This window comes from Siphateles boraxobius, unplaced genomic scaffold (assembly GCF_051911475.1).
Source record: "Siphateles boraxobius isolate OS27281-9 unplaced genomic scaffold, OSU_SipBor_1 130, whole genome shotgun sequence".
NCBI lineage: Eukaryota > Metazoa > Chordata > Actinopteri > Cypriniformes > Leuciscidae > Siphateles > Siphateles boraxobius.
In genome coordinates this window covers 8168024-8193377 of record NW_027508734.1, presented here as the reverse complement: position 1 = coordinate 8193377, position 25354 = coordinate 8168024, and the positions used below count along the sequence as shown (strand labels likewise).

Genomic DNA, 25354 nt, shown 5'->3' with positions numbered 1-25354 from the left:
TCGTGTTACTGTTGTTACGCATCACGTTTGAGCTTCTGTTCATGTTCGCTGATCAATGTTTATATGTGAATAAAAGCCTAAATTCAATCTATTCATCATTTACATTACATTTACATTTATGCATTTCGCAGACGCTTTTATCCAAAGCGACTTACATTGCTTTCCAAGGTACACATTTTTACATTATTATCATATAAAGCGATTGAGTCTCTTCAGAAAACTTTGACCAAACTGCTCATTTCATATGGATTAGTGTTATGATCTCTTTTTGAAACTTTTTGAAGTGTCAGTTGCGTTAAACTGGGCACTTGCTGCCCTATTATGCAGCGTGAACAGATTATCTGACAAACGTAGTGAAGTCATGTGACAACAACTAAAATATTTAATGTGGAAGGATCTTTACTTAGCCTATAATTTAAAAAAAATCCTTGTAATGTATAAGCGATTTGTTAATATTTGTATTCGGTTCTTCTGTAATCTACATGTGAGACAAGCCAAAGGAGCTTTGTATCAAAAGAAGTGTTTGACGAGGACTGATGGGAGCGTGACCTGAGTGTGACGTCAGCGCCTCCTCTAGGATTGTTCAGAGACGCGCAGTTGTGTGTGTGTGCTGAGGGGAAGTTACTTGCTGGGTACACACCAAAAGATTTTTTTCATCTTATAAGATTTTCAAAATGTGATAGACCACAAACATGAGGACAAAAAAAGAAAGAAAAGGGTTTGGGTGAAGTCTCTCTCTCTCACACACACATCATGTATACTGATAGACCTATCCTTATACTGAGCTAATTACATTTTCTATCCCCAAGCTATTCAAAACAGAATGTTTATATTTGAATAAATATGGGTCATCATAATGTAGGTCAAACCAGTACACAATCACACACACACACACACACACGCACGCACGCACGCACACACACACACACACATACACAAACAAAATCTACTCTGTTGCTATTTGGTTAGCTACCTGTTAATATCATTGCGGAATTGCAGAAGCTATTTCTGACAAACTCTTCTCCTTGTCCAGTCTATTATGGTAGGTTTTACACAACACGTTGTACAAACATTAGTGCTGTGGCCACAAATCAACAAGCAGATCCTCCATCTCTGCTGTCCACATCAATTTCACTTTGTGCTGTGCCATGACAGCGTTTGTGTAACAAAAAAAAAAAACAAATAAAACCAAAGAAGTGTAATTTAAATTTGCTCACATTATATATCCTGTCAAAGACACATTAGAGCGTCTTCATCTGGATTCAATTCAATTCAAATTTATTTGTATAGCGCTTTTCACAATACATATTGTTTCAAAGCAGCTTTACAGCAAGTGCATTTCAGAAATGTACATAGAAAAATACAGTTAATTAATCATGTATTAATTTAGGGCATAGCATATCGCCGGCGTTGGGTCGTCTCTTCACAGGCGTTTAGTCATCTTATCGCAGGTGTTGGGTCATCTGAAGTCTCCGTGAGAGGCTGGATACAAACTGGAGCTGACGAACGCCATTTACCTCGGGACTAGCGTCCCGAGATAACAGCAGAAGAGCAGATGGGAAATAATTAGCATAGCTGCTGTTCATAATATTAATGCATTCGATCTGATTCAACAGTGGTATACCAAAAGGTAAGCATTATGTGAAAGCTTGGCTAAAGAGATGCATCTTTAATCTAGTTTTAAACTGGGACAGCGATTCTGAGTCTCGAACAATATCAGGAAGGCTGTTCCAGAGTTTAGGAGCTAAATGCGAGAACGCCCTCCCTCCATTAGTGGACTTAGATATCCTAGGAATGACCAGAAGCCTCGAATTTAGTGATCTTAAAGAACCCGATGGATTGTAGGGCGATAGAAGGTCCATTAAATACACAGGAGCTAAACCATTTAGATACAGAACTTAATAGGTAACCAGTGTAGAGATGATAAAATTGGTGTTATATGATCATATTTTCTTGACCTATAAGAACTCTAGCAGCTGCATTTTGCACTAACTGTAGCTTGTTTATTGAGGATGCAGGACAACCAGCTAATAAAGCATTACAGTAATCTAATGCAGTAATCTTGATATTGATTACAATTGCTCTTTTTGTAATTGTGATAGAGAGTCTATTGTGCACTTATTTTTTAAATGTCCCTGTTCATGAATCTTTTGGGATGTCTCAATTTCTAGGTGTTAAAATGAACTGCAACCTAGTCTTAAAATTGTCATCTGTCTTACTTCATACAAATAAATAGCCTATAACCTTTCAAAAAGAAAAATATATGTTATCGATTTGTTCTTCTTATTAGGAAAATTTTATTTTCATCAAAATAAATGGATTAGCTCAAAACCCAAGTTTGCTCATTTCAAAACAGCTTTTAAAATGTATTTAGAGTCTGTAAAGTTTTTAAAAAAAAATCTCTGCTAAAGAGATACGAATTTAACATGCCCTTTATTTTTAAGTTTCTGTATTTTTCTTTGTTTCTTTTATTTAAATGCTTGTTTCAAGTTATACTTACCAAATGTGAAAATGTGTAAAATAAATGTGTCAAGAACTTGATAATGAATTCTGAAATTGTGAAAATTCAACAAAACAAAAAAAAAGAAAAACAAAAAAGAAAAAGACTTGTTTGTTAAGCTTCCGTCTTCCATCATCTCACTTTCTGATTGGATATTGTTTCGTTTCACGTGATAATTTCCAGATCGTGCGCGCGTTTGTCCTCGGGGTTCCCCCCACACATCAGGATTTCTGATTGCAAATTTTCAACATGTTGAATATTTACGATTCTCGATCGGGTCGCCTCCGACGTTCTTCCGAGCAGGTTCGGACACTCTTAACGAACCTCACACCAAGGGAATATTTGATAAAATAATCTGTAGACCATCAAGATAATCGGGACATATAGCTAGGATTGTGGAATAGGGGGGAAATCAGCCCAAAATCAGCCCGATTGTCTTGTGTAGGACCCAGCATAACCATGCAACATGATTCAGTTTCAAAGATCTTGAAACGCCATCCGCTTGTGACCACTGCTGGCGAGAGCGTGTAAATGCAAAGAAAACGTGCATGTAAAAACACCTTTTACAAATCAATTGCAACTAATTTAATGCTAGTTTTTAGTTGAATTTTGTGGTTTGTTTTGGTTAAATGGGGGCCAATAAGAGAATATCAACTCAAATGGTTCCTTTATATTATACAAACGTGTCATTAAAATGTCTACAAATGTATAAATCTTTTTTTAAACCAGACACTGGTTTTCAAAGATTGAACCAAAAGTGCAACATTCAGCATCTTCCCTAGACATTTCACAATTTGCACATTTTGCAAGTACAATTTAATTTGAGACACAAACGTAACTAAATGAAATAAAAACCGTAAGGGGCATCACATCACAAACATATTACATTTATTTAACAGAGACACGTGAGCAATTTTAAATGATATCTCTTTAGTTCTGTGTTATACAATAAAGATTAAAACAATTTCGCTAAGATATCTGGTCTCAATTTTAATATTAGCAAATATGAGTTATTTCCACGTAAGAACCAATTAAATTCCGAAACGAACGAATCCTCGTTTATTGAAATCACGTGACTTGGGAGTCTAACAGGCGCTCCTCCAATTCGGAAGTTGAAACTTGGAAGTTGAAACCGATTGAAACTGAAGCTGGTTCGAAAGAAATGTTTCGCAAGGGTTTACGAAGTGTTTCGAAAGCGTCCATTACTACAACAAAACACCCACAGTTTTAAAACAAGGATTTTCTTGTTACAACTGGGCACCGAAAGTTTGTTGTGTGCAGATTCTGCAGAATACAGGACCAAACGATCTGCTTTTACTACTGTTTTCAAAACCTCACATTTTGAGAATCTATACTGGTTTCTTATTTGCTGATTTCTAGAAGTGGATTCAAACTGGTATTTTGTGTGTAGGGAGATATGTAGATTGTGGTCATTATTTCAGCATCTATCAGAAGGTGGCAGTGTTAAACAGTGAGTGAACGCCCCACTATACAAAGCCTGGATTTGGCAAAGAGTTATGGACACGTCTTGCCACTTTTTCCTGTTTTAAATAGTGTTGCTGCTGCTATTGCTTCTGTTGTAAACGGAAAAAAATCTACACACACACACACACACACATACACACACACACACACACACACACACACACACACACACACACACACACACACACACACACACACACACACACACACACACACACACACACAGCTTTTTTAATAAAAAACTTTATTTTAGGCTATTTATAACTAATAATTTTTCAGCAAGGACACAAACTGATCAAATGTGAGAGTAGACATTTGTAATGTTACAAAACATCTCTATTTGTAACAAATGCTGTTTAACTTTTTGCTCATCAAAGATATCTGGAAAAAATTGACTAGTTTCTAGAAACATTAAGTATTATACTTATATTACATATATTTATATATTATACATATATTACTACTAATATACATATATTACTTTGATAATGAGAAATGTTTTTTTTAGGAGGAAATCAGCATATTGGAATGATTTCTAAAGGATCATGTGTATAAATATATAAATTGTTTTTATTGTTGTTGTGAAATGAAAATGTAACAGTTTTAGTATCTACACAATGTGCTTAGATCTTATCTTAGATTATCTTTTTCCCCCAAAGCAAGTAAACATGCAGACGCAGCTTCTTCCTGTCTTAACTGTCATTGTAAATGCGACATGTTTTGTATTTGAATGAACATCAGACTTTCCCCGCCTGTTTCTTATTGCACTTTATGAGAAGCAGGAAGAACGTGAGTTTGTTGACCACAAACGACAGTCAGAGAGCGAAAGCGGGAGGATTCACACTTAGACAAACTACAGAGCCGCGTGTCGTGACTGGACAGCTCTGATGGAGCTCTATACAGAATCAGTGGACTATCTGAAGTCCCAAGGCATCTTGTCTGGTAAGACTGTTTAAACCAAATTAACCTTGCCTTAAAATATTTGTCTGGTTTATTTACTTCAGCCTTGAAGCATATATATATATATATATATATATATATATATATATATATATATATATATATATATATATATATATATATACACACACACACACACACAAACACACACATATAAATATATATATATATATGTATGTGTGTGTGTGTAGCCTATGTATTATATATTATGTTATGTTTTTCTAACAGTGACTGAGGATGAGATAGTGGATTCTGACTTACTACAGGATGTGTTCCCTGAGGAGACGGAGTGGGTTTCTCACAGCCCTCTGCAAACTGAACCATGTTTGCCTTCCACTCCAGTAAGTGTGCCGTTCAAACCTTTACAGATTATTATATTATGTATATTGCAGGTCTAAAACGCAAGTCAGAATAACGAGACTGATAACTGACTAAAAAATTCAAATACATGATAATGGTCGACGGTTATTCTCAGTGCTGAATTATCCGAGTTATGCGAGGTTGTGATTTTGTTCTCCAGACAGCCGATAGCCCAGATGAGCTTCTTCAGAAGAGAATGGTGGTCCTGAAAGGGGTTTTAACCAGCGAGGAGATCTACCTGACAGAGCTTGAGACGCTGCTCACGGTAACATGCTCAGACTCCCAAACAGGACTCTTACTTACATTCATCAGTGGACGTTTTTAGATAGGAAACATTCTTATATAAATATTCACATTTCCTGGCCGAAGCATTTCCTCAGTATGGTGTCAGAAGACTCTTACTTTTCATAACGTGCAGATTGTGAGTTGTAAAGTGAAAACCACTATGGTCGATCTTTATTATTAAGAGAAAAAAATAAATGTTATTTCTAGTTTTATATTGCCAAGCCTGCATATTAACTACTTCCTTTATTCATAAAAATAAGCATGACTGCAATGCCGTTTGTTGCCTAGGTAACAATTTATTATTTTGTCTTTAAACACCTCAGGATTATTCATAGTTGTCCGGTGCATATCGGCAAGTTAGGGTTTCTTCCACTGATCTATATAGAATGACATTCTTTATAGATCAGTGGTTTCTTCTCACGCTCAAGACGCCCCTCAGCACATCTTTTTTATGATTCTCTACCAGTTTCAGATGCACGTTATTTAAGTCGAACCTTCTGTCACTTCCTGTAGGTCAACTTCTGTTTTTTTAGTGAAGTATTGCTTCCCTTTCTACCCAAACCATTAGTGGTTATCATTAAACTAGAGAGTTTCCAAAAAGTCCAGGATGACATGCAACATAATGTTGAAGTACAGAATGCATGAAAAGTGTCATGTTTTCAACCACTTCCTCACAGGAATGGTGCCAAGCATTCACACATAGAGTATTTTATATGAAGAGGGGAAAGTATATTTAAATGTTTTACTAATGTTTCAGCTAGTTTGCATTGTTGTTTACATTATTAATACTACAATGTATTTATAAGCATGCGTACATTTTCAGCGGGCTACATCAGTTATTTTCAGCATAAGCAAATTTCAGTTGCCAATCTTTCTTTCGTTCTCTGATGTTTGTTCGTTTTCTGTTTTTTTTCTCTGCAGCCCATGAGAGCTTTAAGGGCAGCAGCGGGAACCTCTCAACCCGTGTTGTCCACGGAGCAGGTTCAGACTGTGTTTTATCAAATCCCTGAGCTCAGAGATCTGCACAAGGACTTCTACACTAGCCTTCGGACTAGACTACACCCAGATAAAGTGATGGATCAGCAGGCACAACAGGACCTGGAGAGGGAGGAGGGCCTGGTTTTGCAGCTTTACCAAGCGGAGCATTATTTATCTGTGGGAGACCTGTTTCTTAAGTTTGTGAGTTGTTATTATTATTATATTTTTTTGCAAACATGAGTTTAGGTTGGTCGTATTATAAAACCATAATCTTATTTTACAACCATTCGCAGTTCACAATTGACATGAACAGAAATGATAATTGAACATGCTATATTCTCTCTTGGCCTAATTTTGGGTGTAACATCAAACATCTGACTCTATTGACCCATTTGGTCGCACTAATTCCCACCTAAAAAGACTTAATGTCAACTTTTGGTTGGTCATATTAATCAATTTCATGGAATTGTAGATCAGTAAGTGAGTTATATGTTGATTATGAAGCAGCTCTGACCGATTCAGTGAGTTTATTAAGTGAAGGGTTTGTCGGAAGGAATGAGAAATTAAAATTCTGTCATCATTTATTCACCCTCATGTCATTCCAAACCTGTAAGAGACATTCGTGAACTCACACATCAGTCGTTGAAACTCAGACAGAAACTCAAGTTCTCGCGCGGCAAGCAGGTTCATTTGAGCTTCTGTTTATGTCCGCTGATATAAAGCCTAAATTCAATCTGTTCATCATATATAGCGATCGAGTCTCTTCAGAAAATTTGGACCAAACTGCTCATTTCATATGGAATAGTTTTATGATCTCTTAATGCACTCACAAAATTGTTGTGCATCATATCAGAAATACGTAAATTAATTATTCCAGATAGCAAACTTGTTAATTGAACCTGATTTTATAGTTGCGACATGAAATGAACATTTTCACACTTTGCATGGACCACTTTTTGAACCCCAGTTTGAAAAACCACAGGTTTACAGAATGGCTCAGATATATTCATTGGTTAGTAACTTAGGCCTATATTGTTTCCACCTTATTTTTCATGTAAGAGCTGGAGTGGCCATTTGTAAATTCACTGCATCCAAAATCGCAATACAAAAAAAACAGTATTTGACAAAAGAAGTATTCCTGAATACACGGTACTCATAAAAGAGTAGGCAAAAAGTATCCAGATGTCCGACTTCCATCAAGATTCTAAGGTGTGCATACGATGGACACTTTACTGTCCCATGAGGCCACAGGAGAGGATTTATGAATGACAGTGAAGTGATGCAACTGACACTGGTAGGTCACATGATAATAACAACATGGCGAATGTAGTACATCCGGATTACATTCATACTACACACACTCTTACTATATAAAACATACTTTTTTTAGCGGTCGTGAAGTAAGTACTTATTCAAAATAGGTACCTACTCAAGAAAGAATGCGCTTTTGGAAGCAGCCGATGTGTACGACAGTCTGGCTTCCGGTGTCATTCACTTCCAGTCTATACAAAACAGCTTGTTATGCTGTTTGAGATTGCAAATTGGTATTTCTTACCATATTATTTTAATGTAATGTCGTAATTATAAAAACACTTGTTTGTAAGGCATTAGTTTTATTGTTTACTGCACTTTGTTATTATTAATCTTGCTTTTTTTAATTGTGGTGTAATTTGCAGGTCAACCAGTTAGGTGTGTATCGGGGCTTCATTGACAACTATGAGAATGCAGTGGAGATCGTGCTAAAGTGTATGCAGTCCGACCAACGTTTCAGGACGCTTGCAGAGGTCTTACACATTTCCCTTTTTTGCAAAGCATCACTATTGGTATCTCTCATACTTATTCTGGGAAAAAAGTCCCATAGAGTTAAGACTGGCATGACATATGTATTGTAAAATATTTAAGGGCGTAAAGTATTTAGAGCACCCTAGCAAACATACAACAACATGAATGGGCCATATCTCAGCACCAGAACATCATAAAGACATTGGATGATGTCTGCAATCACACAAAACGTGCTTGCAACTACCGAGTGCCGAGATTTGCCACTGCTTGCACTGTTCACATTTTAGTTAACTGTATTGTCTTTTAGAGGAACTGCACAAATCCCTTTGTCTCTTGTTATCTATAGAGTATGATGTCCTCCAAAGGCTCAGACCATGTCAAAACTAAGTACACATTTGAAGGTAAACAGTGCTTCTCTTTATGGTTTTGAATAAATGATTAAATGCTGGGAACATTCAATTATTATTATTATTCTCTGCAGCTCTCCTGTATAAGCCGTTAGACAGAGTGATGAAAACCACCCTCGTGTTGCATGTGAGACACCGTTCAGGATCACATCTCTTGTTTATTTATAAATATTCATTGATGCCTATGGATTTATTAACGTTTTTCTCTATCCTCCTCAGGACCTGTGGAAGCACACACCCCCCGATCATCCCGACAGCATCACGCTACAGGAAGCGCTTCGTCTCACCAGCAGCTTCCTGTCTGGGGTCAATGAAAGGTCGCAGTGCAAACGTGCTGTCATGCTTAGCAGAGGAGAGGTACTCCCTCACCTTACACTGCACGTGTCACGTGTTCATGCACATTTAATTTAAAATTGAACATTCTTCATCATATGCATTTGTGCATGTCCACAGAGACGTCAACTATTGCGTGATGGGTTTGTGGTAGATATGTGTGAGAGTGGGCACAACCTGAGACACCTCTTCTTGTACGCCGACATGCTGCTATGTGCTAAACTGACAAGTGCAGGGTGAGCCTCCACTGATCACTGAAAACATCATAATTTAAAACAATTCTGTTACGTATTAGCGTGATATGGATGTGTACTGTATGAGCTTATGTGTATTGTCATTTAAAGGAGGCAGGCACAGTACAGATTCTGCTGGTACCTGCCATTGGTCGGCCTGAAGCTGCATTGGGCAGCTGAACAAAAGCCCTCATCAGACTACCAAATGAAAATCAGTAAAACCAGAGCCAAAATGTACCAGCTTAAACAAGCAATCCAGCAACATATGGTAAGGCAATTTACATGTGATTGACTGGGTTTTTCAGTCATTAAACTAAACAAATATACAAAATTAAAGGTGCAGTAAGTGCTGTTGAAAGTGGATAAGACCAAGCAGCACAACACACTTGTAGCCAATAAGCAGTTAGGGGGCGTGTCCACTTATGATGGGGAAGGAGAGGGAGTGAGCCAATCAGCAGTACGGGGCGTGTCCACTTATGATGGGCTAGGAGAGGTAGTGAGCCAATCAGCAGTAGGGGGCGTGTCCACTTATGATGGGCTAGGAGAGGGAGTGAGCCTATCAGCAGTAGGGGGCGTGTCCACTTATGATGGGCTAGGAGAGGGAGTGAGCCTATCAGCAGTAGGGGGCGTGTCCACTTATGATGGGAGAGGAGAGAGAAAGCAAGAGGGAGATTTGAAGAAAGACTGTAGAAAGAGAGATGGCTGAGAGACATTACAAAAGAGGAAAGCTCAGAGGAATATCTCTGGGAAAGAAGGTGTTATGATCAGGGAAGAGCTTTAGGACCCGTATTAATATTAGAAAAGCTTTCCAGCACTAGAGAGACCACAGCGGGAAAGCCTGAAACGGACGCAGAGGTTGTGTTGTTTCTGCTTCATTTGGAGTAACATTGGTTTTGCCATGTTTCAAAGAACCAAGATATGATGTTGATGTAATGTGAGCTCTAGTAACAGGAAAGTTTTGAGTGTCATTGTTTGTCTGGATCTGTTGTGCTGCTGGCGACTAACAAGCGACTATATACTCGTGTGTACTGTATGTTTATTTTTTGTTCTTCCTTGTCGTTTGTTCATCATCTTCGCTTTATTTTTCATGTAGCTTTTTTTGATTTGCTTGAATCGCTTCTGCTAAAAAGAGACATGCACTCTTGTATTGAGTGTTCGTGCATTTTGGGGTGGAGCAATTAAGTGAGGGGTGTGTGTTTGTTTGATTTCAAATATCAACAATGATTCTCAGAAATCGCTTACTGCACCTTTAAAGTGAAAGGTCGCCCAAAAAGAAAAATTCATTAATTACTCGCCCTCATGTCATTCCAAACCCGTAAGACTTTTCTTCATCTTCGGAACACAAATATAGATCTTTTTGATGAAATCTGAGAAATTTCTGTCCCTCCATTAACAGCTACGCAACTACTACTTTGATGCTTCAAAACGTTCATAAAGAGATTGTAAAACTAATCCAAATGAATTTAGCGGTTTAGTCTAAATTTTCTTAAGAGACATGATCACTTTATTCTTGTATTCACATATAAATATTCATAAACTCACACATCAGTTGGAGAAGCGTCTCGCTGCAGCCTGCGGTGGATATCCAAGTGTGACGTCAGAAGTCACGCCCATGTCCAAAAACGTCAAATTCTCATAGCGTGACCCCCCCCCCCCCCCAAACCAGTTTAGCAGAAACTCCGCCCTGCAGCCGATTCTTAAGGTTTTATTGGTCATGTCAGTCACTGTACTGATTGCCTACACCAAACACTGATCCTTAAACCTACCTGTCACTGTAACATTAATTAACCAATGAAATAAGCTGCAGGGTGGGATTTTCTGGTGAAGTGGTTTGGGGGGAAAAAATCGCGCTTCCTTCATTAACTTTGAAGCAGGAAAAAGCATCGAGAAGACTTAACCTTCACACTTATTTCTTTTTCATTTTCTTCTTATATTTCTGTTTTTATGAAACCCACCTAAAACCTTAGCCTGGTAATACCAAACTCTGCTACTTCGCTTTGCTTCGTAGACAGAGTCTGGAATGGCATAATTGAAAAGTGTTTTCTTTATCGCGGGTGGCGCTTGTCTGAAGTATAAAATTATTGGTTACCCGTAAGCCAATCACATAACGCAATCACCTCTCTCGCCAACTTAAACATCACCTCCATTCAAAATGTTTAACAAACACTCTTCTTGTTCGGGCTTCAGTTTGCAAATGCCGGGAATATTCTCCACAACAGCGCGAATTGCATCCCGTGTCTCCATATCCGCGGTCGTTTTCGATTTCCCTAACCTAAAATACAATACTAAACTCGGCGCTTAGCGTCTACGTCACGGCTCTCAGCCCGCCCTCTATTCGTTGATTGGCCGGCTGTTTTCAGGCCGGAGGAAAACTGAGAGATAGGTCGCTATCTCAGACTGAGTACAGAAACGAACTGAAATTGAGAGGAAGTACGAAGTCTGACGTAGTCAGGCTACTAAAACCTACCCTTACGCCTTAAAACCCTTTAAATTGGAAATCTACATGGAGCAAATCAGGTTTCCAGGGCGTAATGGGGATGGGGAGTCACAAGGTGACGTATTGGACACAGTGTGGCTTTTGACGTCACACTTGTATGTGGGCAGGGTTGGTTGTCCAGCACAGAATGCAGCGAGCCCTACTTGATCAGTTGTGGTAAATGGAAGCTCAAGCATGTTCGCCTGATGTGTGAGAACCAATGCTGTTCATTCTCGTGTTACGCAGCACGTTTGAGCTTCAGCAAGAACCAATGGTGTTCATTCTCGTGTTACGCATCACGATTGAGCTTCAGCAAGAACCAATGAGGTTCATTCTCCCGCATCAAGCAGGTTTGGTTGAGCTTCTGTTTATGTTTACTGATCAGTGTTTATATGGGAATAAAAGCCTAAATTCAATCTGTACATCATACAAAGCGATTGAGTCTCTTCAGAAAATTTGGACTAAACAGCTCAATTTATATGGATTACTTTTACAATTTCTTTATGAACATTTGTATAGGCGTCAAAGTGGTAGTTGTGTAGCTGTCTATAGAGGGACAGAAAGCTCTCAGATTTCATAAAAAATATCTTAATTTCTGTTTCGAAGATGAACGAAAGTCTTACAGGTTTGGAACGACATGAGGGCGAGTAATTAATGACAGAATTTTCATTTTTGGGTGAACTATCCCTTGAAGAGTGTTAATGCATCAGGGTGTAACTTTTTAGTTGGAGTGTATTGCTGACAATAGCGCTGAGGTTTGGTAAATCTCCCAAAAAAAGTTCTAAAGAGGAAAAATAAACTTTTTTTAATAAGAGAAGTGAAGTTCCCTTTAAGATAGCTTCATAATTGTGTGTTTGTTACAGAAAGGAGGCAAGGGATCAGTTTCTCGTGCTGTTGATCGCTTGAGGAGGAAGTTTGAAGAGTGTGAGATCTGGCTCTTGACGAACACACCATCTTTTACTTTAGACCTACACAGCACCAGTGGAAAGGTGAAACCACAACACAACACCACAGTACACAGGCACATCCTCTTTGTCTAAAACAGGCACTCATTTTTCTGATTCAGTTTTTATTTTTTTTTAATACACTTTATAGCATTTTTCACAATACATACTATACTGTTCCAAAGCAGTCGAATAAATACAGAGAATAAAGGTTTAAAACCCCTAATGAGCTGAAATGAGCTTAAAGGCTTGCCAAGTGTATATATATATATATATATATATATTAAAAAAAACTCTGTAAGATGTTTAGTTAAATAAGGAACAAACCCTGAAAGGAACCAGAGTTTTGTGAACAAAGACCCAAGTATGACTAGATTACAATTTCCATCCACAGAGTCACACTGTCCGACTGTTTTCTTTGTGTGACCTGAATGAGTGGAAAGAAGCCATTGAGAAACAGAGCGGAAACTGTGAGTGCATCTTTTTCTAACTGTATTTTGTCCTGATGATTGATTTTATGATCATAACTCGCATTTTTGTGTATCTATGTGTTTGACAGGTATAGAGACGGTTCCTCCAGACCTGCTGTCTGTAACCGGTTCCTGTATCAAACTCAGAATGACTCAACAACCTCCCCTTCACTGCGTTCGATCCAGTAAAGACCTCTCTGTATCTCTCTTTCTAACTTTTACTTAGTACGTTTTGCTCTCACATTGCTATCACACTTGTGCACAACGAATGCTCTCTCTCTAAATTTCTCAGATGAGAGTACACACATATGTGGCAGCTTATATGTGATGGTTCAATCTGCGTGTGGTCTGCAACACCCGAGCAGTAAGTGACAAAACACACGTTGTCTATAGACGAATGGAAGTTTCCAAGCCACACATCAAACCCACAAATGCATCACATACATTCTGCCCTAAATATGAAGCACATATTGCTTTCATAAAACCTGTTTCCGAAGTAACACACTACAAAGAAACAATGTGCCCAATAAGCTTAAAATAAAATGAATAATTAAAAAAAGCACAAACTTTCAATCAATATACACTACATATTCTTTTAAAGGTGCAGTAAGCAATTTCTGAGAAGCGCTGTTGAAAGTGGATAACACCAAGCAGCACAACACAATCAGCAGTAGGGGGTGTGTCCACTCATGATGGGGAGGAGAGAGTGAGCCAATCAGCAGTAGGGGGCGTGTCCACTCATGATGGGGGAGGACAGAGTGAGCCAATCAACATCAGGGGGCGTGTCCACTCATGATTGGGAGACAAGAGTGAGCCAATCAGCAGTAGGGGGCGTGTCCCCTCATGATGGGGAGGACAGAGAGTGAGCCAATCAGCAGTAGGGGGCGTGTCCACTCATGATGGGGGAGGACAGAGTGAGCCAATCAACAGCAGGGGGCGTGTCCACTCATGATTGGGAGACAAGAGTGAGCCAATCAGCAGTAGGGGGCGTGTCCCCTCATGATGGGGAGGACAGAGAGTGAGCCAATCAGCAGTAGGTGGCGTGTCCACTCATGATGGGGGAGAAGAGAGTGAGCCAATCAGCAGTAGGGGGCGTGTCCACTCATGATGGGGCGGAGAGAGCCAATCTGCTTTAGAGGGCGTGTCCACTCGTGATGGGGAGAAGAGAGTGAGCCAATCAGCAGTAGGGGGCGTGTTCACGCGTGATGGGGGAAGAGAGAGAGTGAGCAAGAGGGAGATTTGAAAGAAGACTGTAGAAAGAGAGATGGCTGAGAGACATTACAAAAGAGAAAAGCTCAGAGGAATATTACTGGGAAAAGAAGGGTTATGATCAGGCAAGAGCTTTATGACCCGCGTTAATATTAGAAAAGCTTTACAGCACTAGAGAGACCACAGCGGGAAGGATTGTTTCTGCTCCATATCTGAGTAACTTTGTTTTTTTCATGTTTCACAGAATCAAGATATGCTGTTGTTGTAATGTGAGCCTTAGCAACAGGACAGTTTTGAGTGTCCCTGTTTGTCTGGAGCTGCAGCTGGCAACTCACAACCAAACTCTTGTTTGTATTTACTCTGTTCACTTTGTCATTCCTTATCGTTCATTCATTATTTTCGCTTTATTTTTTTGCAATGCATTATTTTGCTTTAGCTATGATAAAGAGCTTTTGCATTGCGTGTTCGTGCATTTTGGATGCGGAGCAATGAAGTGAGGGGTGTTTTTTTTTGGGCTGATTACAAATATACTGTATACTGTGTTTTCCAGAAATCGCTTACTTCACCTTTAATTAAAATTCTATGCAATGAATGCATTGAACAATGTCTTCCAATAAGCCTCTTGTCTTTATTTCACTGGACCTTTTAGGTGCATATGTGTGTGTCGAGGTAGACGGCTTTGAGTTTTACGACAGACGGAAACAAACCTGCCTTTCAGCCTTCTGTGTTACACCACAATGGGATGAAGTGAGTGGTGGAAAGCCATTGTGAATTTTTAGAAATTAGATAATACAATCTGTGATTTCTATTAATGTACTTAATTTACTGAATTGATTTGAATTGTATGTGTTATGGTGTATAGGAGCTTGTGTTTCAAGTGGACGGAGCTCAGCAGCTGTTTCTGGTATTTGTGTCGCAGTATGAGAATGACACACAGGATGACATTGTGGGCAGGGCGGTATTAAATGTGAGTACACACACACAGACCTTTCAAACGTATAGGGTCAGTAAGATTTTTTGTTTATGGAATTAACACTTTTATTCAGCAAAGAGACATTAAATTGATTTAAACTTGTCAGTAAAGACATTTATAATGTTATGAAATATTTATATTTCAAATAAATACTGTTTGTTTAAACTCTCGATTTATCAAAGAATCTTTAAGAAAAACCTATTATGGTTACCACAAAAAACTAAGCAGCACCACTGTTTTATTTGAAACCAGAATCAGTTTTTTGTGTTGTATGCCCTGATATTGAAGGTTTCATTTTTATTCATGTTTTGTATAATTATGACAATTGATCCTGTGTTTTTTTGTATTATTTGTCTTTTTAGTTATTCACCGTACAGCACTTTGGTCAGTTTTATGCTGTGTGTAAATGTGCTTTATAAATTAAATTTACTAACTTACAGAATTATTTTTGTGAAACACAAAATTTAGGATTTAGCAGAATGTGTAAGTGGCTGTCACGATCCAAAAATGATATTTCATGTGTACTGTATTATAAGTAATCCAAAGCTAAATGATGCTCAGAAAATATGGTGAAAAAATTTTCATTTTTCGGGTAATGTCTAAGTCCAGTGTGCATAATACTATGGTCTATAACCAAATCATTAGGACTAACTGACGGTCTTACCATCGTCTGTTATAAGCTTTAGGTTAAACTACACACATATATACAGTTTTGGTTCAGTCTGTCCATTTAGGTGTTGATGTAATGTATAAAAGAACTGTATATGTATGTGTGCTTTACAGCTGGACCCTGACAACATGATTAAGAAGTGGAAGAAAGTCACTTGTTCTTTGGGCCAAGTTGAATTAACCCTGTCAATCAAATACGTGCCCCACCCTCTCGAGCCGCCGAGCACCACTCCTCTCGTACAGGAACCAGTGTTCTGTGTGCCGATTGGACAAGTGGCAATGTGAGTTTACAATCCAGATCACAACTTTCTAATACTGTAGGAAAGCTGCCATAATGCTGTATTTATTCAGTATTGTTTAAATTTAGTCTATAAAGTATTTGAACAGGTGCAGTATGTATTTTTTTGTTTTGTTACGGTACTAAAGAATTAAAAAAACATAATATGTTTGCAATAAGTTCACATACTTGTTTCTCCGGAAAACAATTCTTCTACTTTGATATGTGCATTCCTCGTCAAAATGTCTGTTTTTGTTTTGGTCTGTAAGTTCCCGCCCGCTGCCAATTTACCCAATAGTATTTTCACACCCCGGGTTGCCAGTTGGCGTCCGAAAGCGCATACACTCTTGAGTTGGTACTTATTTTGAATAAGTATTTACTTCACGACTCTAAAAATTATGTTTTATATAGGAAGAGTGTGTGTAGTATGAATGTAATCCGGATGTAATACATTCTCCATGATGTCATTATCATGTGACCTACCAGCGTCAGTTGCATCGCTTCACTGTCATTCACAAATCCTCTCCCGTTACCTCATGGGACAGTAAAGTGTCCATCGAATGCACAATCTCGCCGGAAGTAGTATTATGAAAATATCTAATGCAAAATCTTACATACTGCACCTTTAAGCCACAATTAAAAATGTACTAATGCTATTGCGTTAGATAGCAAAGCAAAATTACAAGATTATTAAAGCAAAATATCAAAGCAAGTGGCATTCATTTATTTAAATATTTTAACACTTCTCAAGCTTCTCAAATCTTAAATTGTACACATCTGTGGACTTCTATTCAATTTAATGATATTTAACAATTTCAATTAAGTGATATAAGTGTCCAAATAATCAGGAAGACATGTTACAATCTTCTAATAAGCTTCCTTCTGTCATCATGAGGTTTTCATTTTTGATTCTGCTTTTTAAGAGATGTAGAAATAGAGCTGTTTTGTCATCAAAAAAGGAAGAGGAAAATGAAAACCGAGTGAGAAGTATTTAAAGGCTTAATTGTGTCTGTTTTTGTGTGTTTACAGGCAAGAGAGTGTGCTGGTCCCTCACATTGTCCGTTCCTGTGTGGAGGAGGTTGAGAGGAGAGGCATGACTGAAGAGGGCATCTACAGAATCTCAGGAGCCAGTAGCGAAATACAAGCACTTAAACATGCGTTCAACACTAGTGAGTCTGTGTGTGTGTGTGTGTGTGTGTGTGTGTAAGACTTCAGAATTCATAAAGTTTACATTTATGTGATTAAAGTCGAGTTAATCACTGATAACATCATTAATGAACATATAAGCCTGAAGCTCGAGCTGAGCCTGAACGCGGGTTGCCTTGTGCACAGCTGATGAGCCACAAGGCTATTGCTCCTACATAACAGCTTGTTGTTATCAGTTCTTTTGTCTTTGGGTCGTTATATGGCTCAGATTTCTGCTCTTTCTAAATCAGATACAGATAAAATAGCACAGTAAGGATTACATTTATATGAATGCATTAGTGAGAGAGCGATTGCGTGAGAATTAATTCTACCTTACATGTTTTTCTATTAATAGTGAAGCTTGTGGGTTTTAGTTATCAAGACATATGCTAGAATGTTTCAGTTTCTCAGCTATTTTATTGATAAATCACAGAATTTGTGAATTACAGAAATGTTGACAATACATTTCTATGAATGATTCTGTGTGTGTGTGATCTGCACGTGATGTGCGAAGCTACTGTCTGTATGTGTGTGTGTGTTACAATGCAGCACGCATTAGTTTAGAACGGCGATTAACTTACGTGTACAATAAGCTGTTTAAAACGTGCATTCACCCGATCAGTTTTAATCATCCAGATGGTATAATCAAACATATCTTGTGTGTGGAGAGCTCTCACAGTATGCAGTTATTTGTCATTTTAACTGTTGGAAACGGAGTGTAAAAGTAGATTTCAAAGATTTTTTAACCTGCTGCGTCCACTATAGGCCATGATCAGCGACTGGTCGACGTCAAGCTTAAAGTCCCCCTGCGGTGAAAATCAAGTTTTTAATGTTGTTTATGTCTATGTGGTGTTTTTAATATGCTTTAAGTCAAACCATGTGCAAATTCATAAGTCAACACCATTGCTGAGTATTTTCTCCTTAAAACTGCAGTGAAGCAAAGACAGTCTTAAAAACGCGGTTTGAAATCGCTGGTGTTTCTGACGTCACCAACTATCTTGTAACCAATCAGATCAACATGTGATCGTCAACGAGTGGATCTCTGAGCTGGTGTGAGTGAGTGGAGGCGGGGCTAATTAGCATATTCATAGAACCACATATACTAAATTATCCAAGGGTGTAGAGTTACATTCAAGCTATTTTAAGGCATGACAAAAAAATGTTTCCAAGGAAAAAACGCTTAAATGTCATTGTGTCTGTTTTAAGGTATAAAATGATTGACAACAGGGGGACTTTAAAGCGTCATGGCAGAGCATTAAAGTCAACTAGTCTGTGCAAACCCTAGTGTGTGTGATTTTCACAGTACTTATCTCTGAAGTGTGCTTCTCTCTCTCTGTAGATTACCGCGAGGCTGTGAGTAAACTGAGGAGTGTAGATGTGAATGCTGTATCAGGCACTCTGAAACTGTACTTTAGAGAACTTCCTTTAAGTCTTATTCCCTCTGAGCAATTCAAGGAGCTCTCAGATGCACTAGGTGAGCCCTTCACACACCTGAAGGCAAAATTGCCAAGGTCAACAATTGCACATGCAACAATGATGATGATGATGAAGCATTTGTAAAGGCAATCTCTCTCTCTCTCTCTCTCTCTCTCTCTCTAGACATTGCTGATCCATATCTCAGGGCTGACAGCATGCTGACTCTGTTGCAGACTCTACCAGATGTAAACCGCAACACTCTCCTCTTCCTCTTACATCACCTGAGACGGTACATAACATCCTTTGAACACGTAGCTGTTAAAACACTGATTTAGTTTCACACCAGGCCGACCTGAAATCACTTCCCCCATTGATGGATGTAAATAAAAAAATCTGCTTCTCTGTTTTCTTTTCTTTCTCTACCTCTCATGCACACAACTCTCTCTTTTCTTGGCTTCCTCAGTGTTGCAGAGAGAAAGGAAGAGAATAAAATGTCTCTGAGTAATTTGGCCACAGTGTTTGGCCCCAGCCTCTTGCGCCCTCCAGTGGCTCGTGTCGACATATCTCAAGAAGTGGAGGTTCAGGTGAGTTATTGCTACTTCATTACAAAACATAAATGTTTGATGTGTCCAGTGTAGTATTGTTGTATTATAAGCGAGATCATTTCCTGGAAGCCTGATGGTTTACGCACACACATGAATTTTTTTGTAATCTGATCATCGGGTTTATTTTAGAAGAAGTGAAACATCACATTTCTACACTCAGTGGATACTAGCGTATCGTCCCTACAATGATGTGGACTTTTGAAATGTGGAAGAAAAGTCCCCTTTCTGTGTGCGGTTTTTTATCTTTTTCACACTTCCATTTGTTGTTTCCACAATTGTTAGGTCTATGGCCTATTTATCTTAACAAGCAACCGATTATAATCACATTAAAATCTTTGTTAATGCATTTTTAACCTTCTTTACCATCATATTTTTGTACAGTAAAACTGTAAAAAAGGATTATTTCTTTCCATTTAAGTATTTAAGAAGATATATTTTATTTTACCTTAAAATTACAATACAAATGTTTATAGCTTAATATCTTAATATTTTTAAACATTAAATGATTAAGCTTTTCTCTTGCCAGAATACCACAGGAAGCCATTAAAGCTTCTCTTTTGTTGACCACATCCAGTTTGTAAGCACTTCTCATATATGAAACATGCAGTTCATTTATATCATTTTATTAAACCGAAAACTGCACTAAGCCATATCCTTATTTTGTTTCTATTTTGATAACCGTGCATCGCTGCTTATAACTGTTATTTGGATATTATTATTTATAGTCACTTTTTTGCAGACCATTAGTTATTTACATTTTTGGTAAACACTGCAAGTTCCATTATGATCACATGCAAGGAATTAATGTATTATCAGTTTGACCCATTCAGGCCGATTTGTAGAACGAGTGTGAAGTAAGCATTATCAAATTGAAGGATTAATCAGCCAATCACAGTGAGGAAGAGAACATGATAGGCGGGCATTGACAGGGTAGTGAGCCAATCCTATCCCTGTGTGTCTTACATGATTTTTCACATCCACACGTGTGTTTTTGTTTTTCTGGCCACAGGTTCAGGTGATTTTCCTCTTTCTGCAGTGTCAGAACCTTCCAGAAGCTCTTCTCACAAAACATCTGGACATTGATGAGCTAGAGACATGAGCCTTCAACAACCAGACTCCTGTCTGTCTGCATATCCATGTTCTTGTTCAACTCGCTTTATTTTACAGATGTTTAATTTTTTTTTAAAGATTTTTAATGTCATTAAAAAAATAACATGTCCACAAGTTGACCATGTTTTAATGTTTCAGCACTAAAATATGACATTTACCATTGCTCGGTATAATTTCATGGGCAAAATCCCGGTATTCCAATAAAAATCTGCACGTTTGGGAGTTTCATAAGAGAATAGGGGTTTGACTCCCATTGCACGTTCATACATACCGTATTCGAGACGCTTCTGTAAGTTGCTGCTTGAATGGGCCATTTCGGGACTCATTCCTCTAAGGCCTTGTTCACACCTGGTTTTAAGATGTGTTTTGGTCGATCGGATCACAAGTGTAAATGGGGTCTAAAACTTTTTGAGCTTTTCCACTTTCGCCCAAAGCCAATACATTTACTCACCCATAGACCCGCCTCTTGAAGAAATCAGTACAGAAGTTTTTGAAAGTGGACAAAAGAGACTAAGGGTGCTTTCACACCTGTAGTTCGGTTCATTTGGTCCACACTAAGGGTGAAAAATAATACTTTGAATTATTTTCAGGCGTTTTGGTTCCTTTTCACACCACACTGATTGCTCTGGTCTGAATCGGTTGATGAAACGAACCAAAATGCAGTCACGTGACAACACCCACATCCCTCGTTGGCGAGATGTGTCTTGAACATATTTCCACAACTGCACTTAAATTGGTCAGAATTAATGTGCTGGAAAATTTCAACAGAACTCGTAAAAAAAGAGGAAAATACGGCAGACATGCGGAGAATTCGCTTACAATTTATGTTCTGAAAATCAGCACGAGCTTTATCCTATTGCAAATCCCCCCATAAACAACAAAGACTAGACGCGATATAAAAAAGAAATTCACTGTGCAGTGCGGACAACTTCAGTGTTTATGATGAAATTTTAGTGCAGAATGCGGTAAGTCAGTCATGGCTTAAAGGGAGCGCTATTGACAATCTAAATAATAATTTTGGTTTACTACGGCAGCTGGTTTTGTCCAAAAATGCGCAGTTCTTTGGCAGTTTGGTCTGTTCGAGGTCGGATCACGTTCTCACCACAAACAAACCACTCCAGAGTTCGCTTGAACGCGTACCTTATTTGGTATGCTTATTTGGTCCGCTTTTGGTGCGCACCCGAGTGCGATTGTTGCTTTCACACCTGCCCAAACGAACCGCACCAAGGGGGAAAACGAACTCTAGTGCGATTCAACCGAACTAAATGAGGCAGGTGTGAAAGCACCCTAAGAGATTAAAACACCAGGTGTAAACGGGAATGTGTCTCCCTCATCTGATCGACCAAAACGCATCTTAATACCAGGTGTAAATAGGGCCGAGCGTCCTTTGATCCAGGACAGAAAAGTATTTTCTTGTTGTATGTAAAGGCCTCGACTGACTAGGACCTTATAGAAACGGACACTCTGGGTGGGCCGAGAGGGTAATAGGGGAGAAAGGTGAATTGAGACACTTGTAATATCCTACCACAGATGGCCAATTCTCTCACACACACACACACACACACTTGTGGGGGTCACCAATAACTCTGCCGCTCTCCCCACCCCCTCACCCCCTCTTCCATGCAAATCAATCCGCTATGGTTCAGCTTCAACAAGACCAAGTTCACCATGACATGCAGGAGCACTTCAAAGAGTCCCATGCTTCCTAACCTCTCTCCCGCGGTTTCTGGGTGTTGCTTTTCACCTCAGCTTATGCCCCACCTGGCCGGGGTGGGATTCTCTCTCCCTCCCTCGGCCTGAATTTGACTTTGATCCATAATCCAAACTCGGAAAAGCGCTCCCGTTCCCAGCGTTCCAGTCAGGAAAAGTGCAGCGATGTCAGATGTGTGCCGTAACGCCATCCAGACATGAACCCGGTTACAACGTAGCATCAAATGAGTTATGAAAAAAAAACAGTGCTCCCACGCTAAGACAGACACCAATAAAACAGGTTCCTGCGGTTAAGTGCTAACGCAGACGGGATGATCAGAAAAGGTCTGGATATTAGTATTAAAAGGAGTGAATGATGGATTGAATGGGGAAAAGCACAATGAAAGATGGACATTATAAGGCTGTACCTCGGTAGGGGATCGAACTGAAGCTTAGATTTGAGAGCGTAGTTTGAAATGTAGGCTACATCAAATGCTAACAGACAAAATAGCCACATGAAATACGATCACATCACTTTAGCACAGGGGTTTTCTATCATCTTGATGCCAAGGACCCCTAAATATGATAAAAATTCCTAAAATATAAAATCAGCTGTATATATGCATGTATTATACATAGAGCAGCCATATATATATATATATATATATATATATATATATATATATATATATATATATGTATGTTCATGACACATTTGTACTGTGTGAAAAATAGAAAACATGTTTTTTTTCAGTTTTTATGAATGGATCGTTATAAAAGTCCACATTGTTATTGTGGATTAAATATAACAAGAATAACATCAAATTAATATTTTTTATCAGGTTAAACTGATTACTATCTATATGATTATTATTATCTAAACCTTTCCCCCTTGGTCGCGCATAGATATCCGCCATGTTTTGGACATTAGGACGCAGGGCAATTAGTACAGTCGTTATTGCTGTGCATTGTGGGATTGATTGAGTGCACTCGGTAACGTCCAGTATGGTTTCGGACACCACTATAAATGGCTGTCTACTCAAATAGTGCCCTATTTAAGGGGGGATTTCAGACACAGACACAGTTTCTCCCTTTGATTGCAGCAACTTCCATGTTTATTACAGATCATTTTCCATGTTTATTACAGATAATAAGAAGTGACGATTTTGTTCTCTTGAACACATGGGATGGAAACCCTGCTTTATTCGCAAATGTTTTATGCGATATTCCAATTTTGCACATAAAATGGAAACAGTACTAAAACCAAAATAAAAAACTTTACTGAAAAAGTTTCGGTTGCATTGAAGGATAGACAAGCAGACACAACTTCAGAATATATGTAGTGAAATTATTTAGCAATATTATTGAATTAAATATGTCACAATCAAATTTACTCTGATTTTTCCCTTTGCAGAAAAAGTTGAAATTAACTTGAAATTTAACCAAGCTTTCTCACTTGCACATTACCGCACGGAAAAAGCAAGATTCGCCTGTGGGAGTAATATTTCTGAAAGGCAGGTGTTTCCATTCTTTTTTAGTACAGTATAACCCGTCCGTCAGTTAGCCTAATCAAGGTTTGGAAGGTCAAAGTTCATTTTAAGTTTAGCAAACCCAACTAGCAGCACATCCTGATGACACACAGATGCAGATTCACTATAAAACTAATGGTAATTCCGTCGACTGAGCTCGCGACTGCCGTTTTGTCACTGTTTGGATGCATTTTTTTTTTTTTGACACATTATACAGTCTGTATGTGTTCTGTTGGTTCATTAGTGTGATGCAGTGAACCCGTATATATGTACCACAGATGGCATCAGTTTTATTAGTTAACGCCAAGCAGGAATCTTGTTGCCATGGACGCAGTGTGTTCGTATGAGAGGCATGCATGCAAGGGATCAACTGGATTGACCTCCTCACTCTCGGGTTAACAGAAGCCGTGTGTGTATCTGGTTCCCTGTGCCCGTCTATGCGTGATCTGAACAAGAGTGTGTTAGCAACATGTTCGCGAAGGCTTATTAAACCGTGAGGTTCAATCCGGGGTATCATTACTCACACTGTTTGAAAGAACAGAAGAAAGTGAGCGAGCGTGAGTGCGGTGGAGGTTGTTGAACTTTGCCTCTGTATGTACTATAGGCCTCATGTCTCGTAAAAATTCCCCTTGCCAGCCAGTAAACACACGGGATCCAGAACTCGCCGTTTATTACACCTGCATTTACTCTGTATGTTTCCTAAAAGAGTATTCTGGGTTCAATACAAGTTGACAGCATTGTAGCATAATGTTGATTTCCTCAGAATAAATAAATGAGTAAAATTTACTCTCCCTCATTTTTCCTTAAAGCTGGCATGAAACCGAAGTTGTGATGGTCTTTTCTTCCTTATTGTGACATATGACATACTGCTTCTCAAACAAGAAAAAAAATTAGGGTAGGCTATAGGAATTGGAATTAGGAACTGTTTAATAGCAAAAATGTAAAGGCTATAATTGTATAAAAACACTTACATTCTGTTCAAACTTGTATTTGTTAAAGTTGTGTTGCTATTTTTTAACACTAGAATTATAATCACACATGTCTTTGTCTTACTGTAGGCTACTTCTTCCAAAACAGTAGCTGCGTTTACATGGACACTAATCGGATTAACTGCTCAATCGGACTAAAAAACCTTCATGTAAACACCTTAATCGATCCGATTGAGCTCGATCCGATTGAAATTTCCACCTTCACTCAGATTGTTAGATTTTTTTTTAAATGGGCTAGAACTTTCTTCCATGTGTTAATTGCTTTTTATTGCCAATGTGTGAACAGTTGTAATGAAACTTCAAAAACGAGACCTTCCTCGACTTCCAATGTTGTCTATGAAAAGCCTGTGTACACTGATTTTTATGTGACGTTTTTGCCGGGAAAATTGCGTCACTATCGAGTACGAGCACGAGCACAAGTTGTAGTCTGCAGTTCACTTAACGGCCACCGGTGTCACTAATAACAAGGGTTTCTGAATTCTGCATGTAA

General features: G+C 38.6%; 1 protein-coding gene across 2 annotated transcripts; it reads left to right on the top strand.

Annotated features, from left to right (window-relative positions):
• The first annotated feature begins 2678 nt into the window (after nucleotides 1-2678).
• LOC143736891 (active breakpoint cluster region-related protein) lies at nucleotides 2679-20771 on the top strand. Of its 2 annotated transcripts, XM_077227667.1 has the most exons (23): nucleotides 2679-2803; nucleotides 4765-4927; nucleotides 5174-5286; nucleotides 5466-5570; nucleotides 6512-6769; nucleotides 8245-8352; nucleotides 8697-8751; nucleotides 8832-8884; nucleotides 8977-9114; nucleotides 9211-9326; nucleotides 9435-9591; nucleotides 12663-12788; nucleotides 13138-13213; nucleotides 13303-13398; nucleotides 13506-13577; nucleotides 15072-15169; nucleotides 15285-15389; nucleotides 16179-16345; nucleotides 17371-17510; nucleotides 18866-19000; nucleotides 19126-19231; nucleotides 19406-19526; nucleotides 20557-20771. In XM_077227667.1, exons 2-23 carry the CDS (start codon nucleotides 4873-4875, stop codon nucleotides 20644-20646), a joined length of 2490 nt encoding a protein of 829 aa, XP_077083782.1. In that variant the 5' UTR covers nucleotides 2679-2803; nucleotides 4765-4872; the 3' UTR covers nucleotides 20647-20771. The 2 variants fall into 2 exon arrangements, with proteins under 2 accessions (XP_077083782.1, XP_077083781.1); XM_077227666.1 differs by lacking the exon at nucleotides 2679-2803 and having other exon boundaries at nucleotides 4687-4927.
• Nucleotides 20772-25354: the final 4583 nt, after the last annotated feature.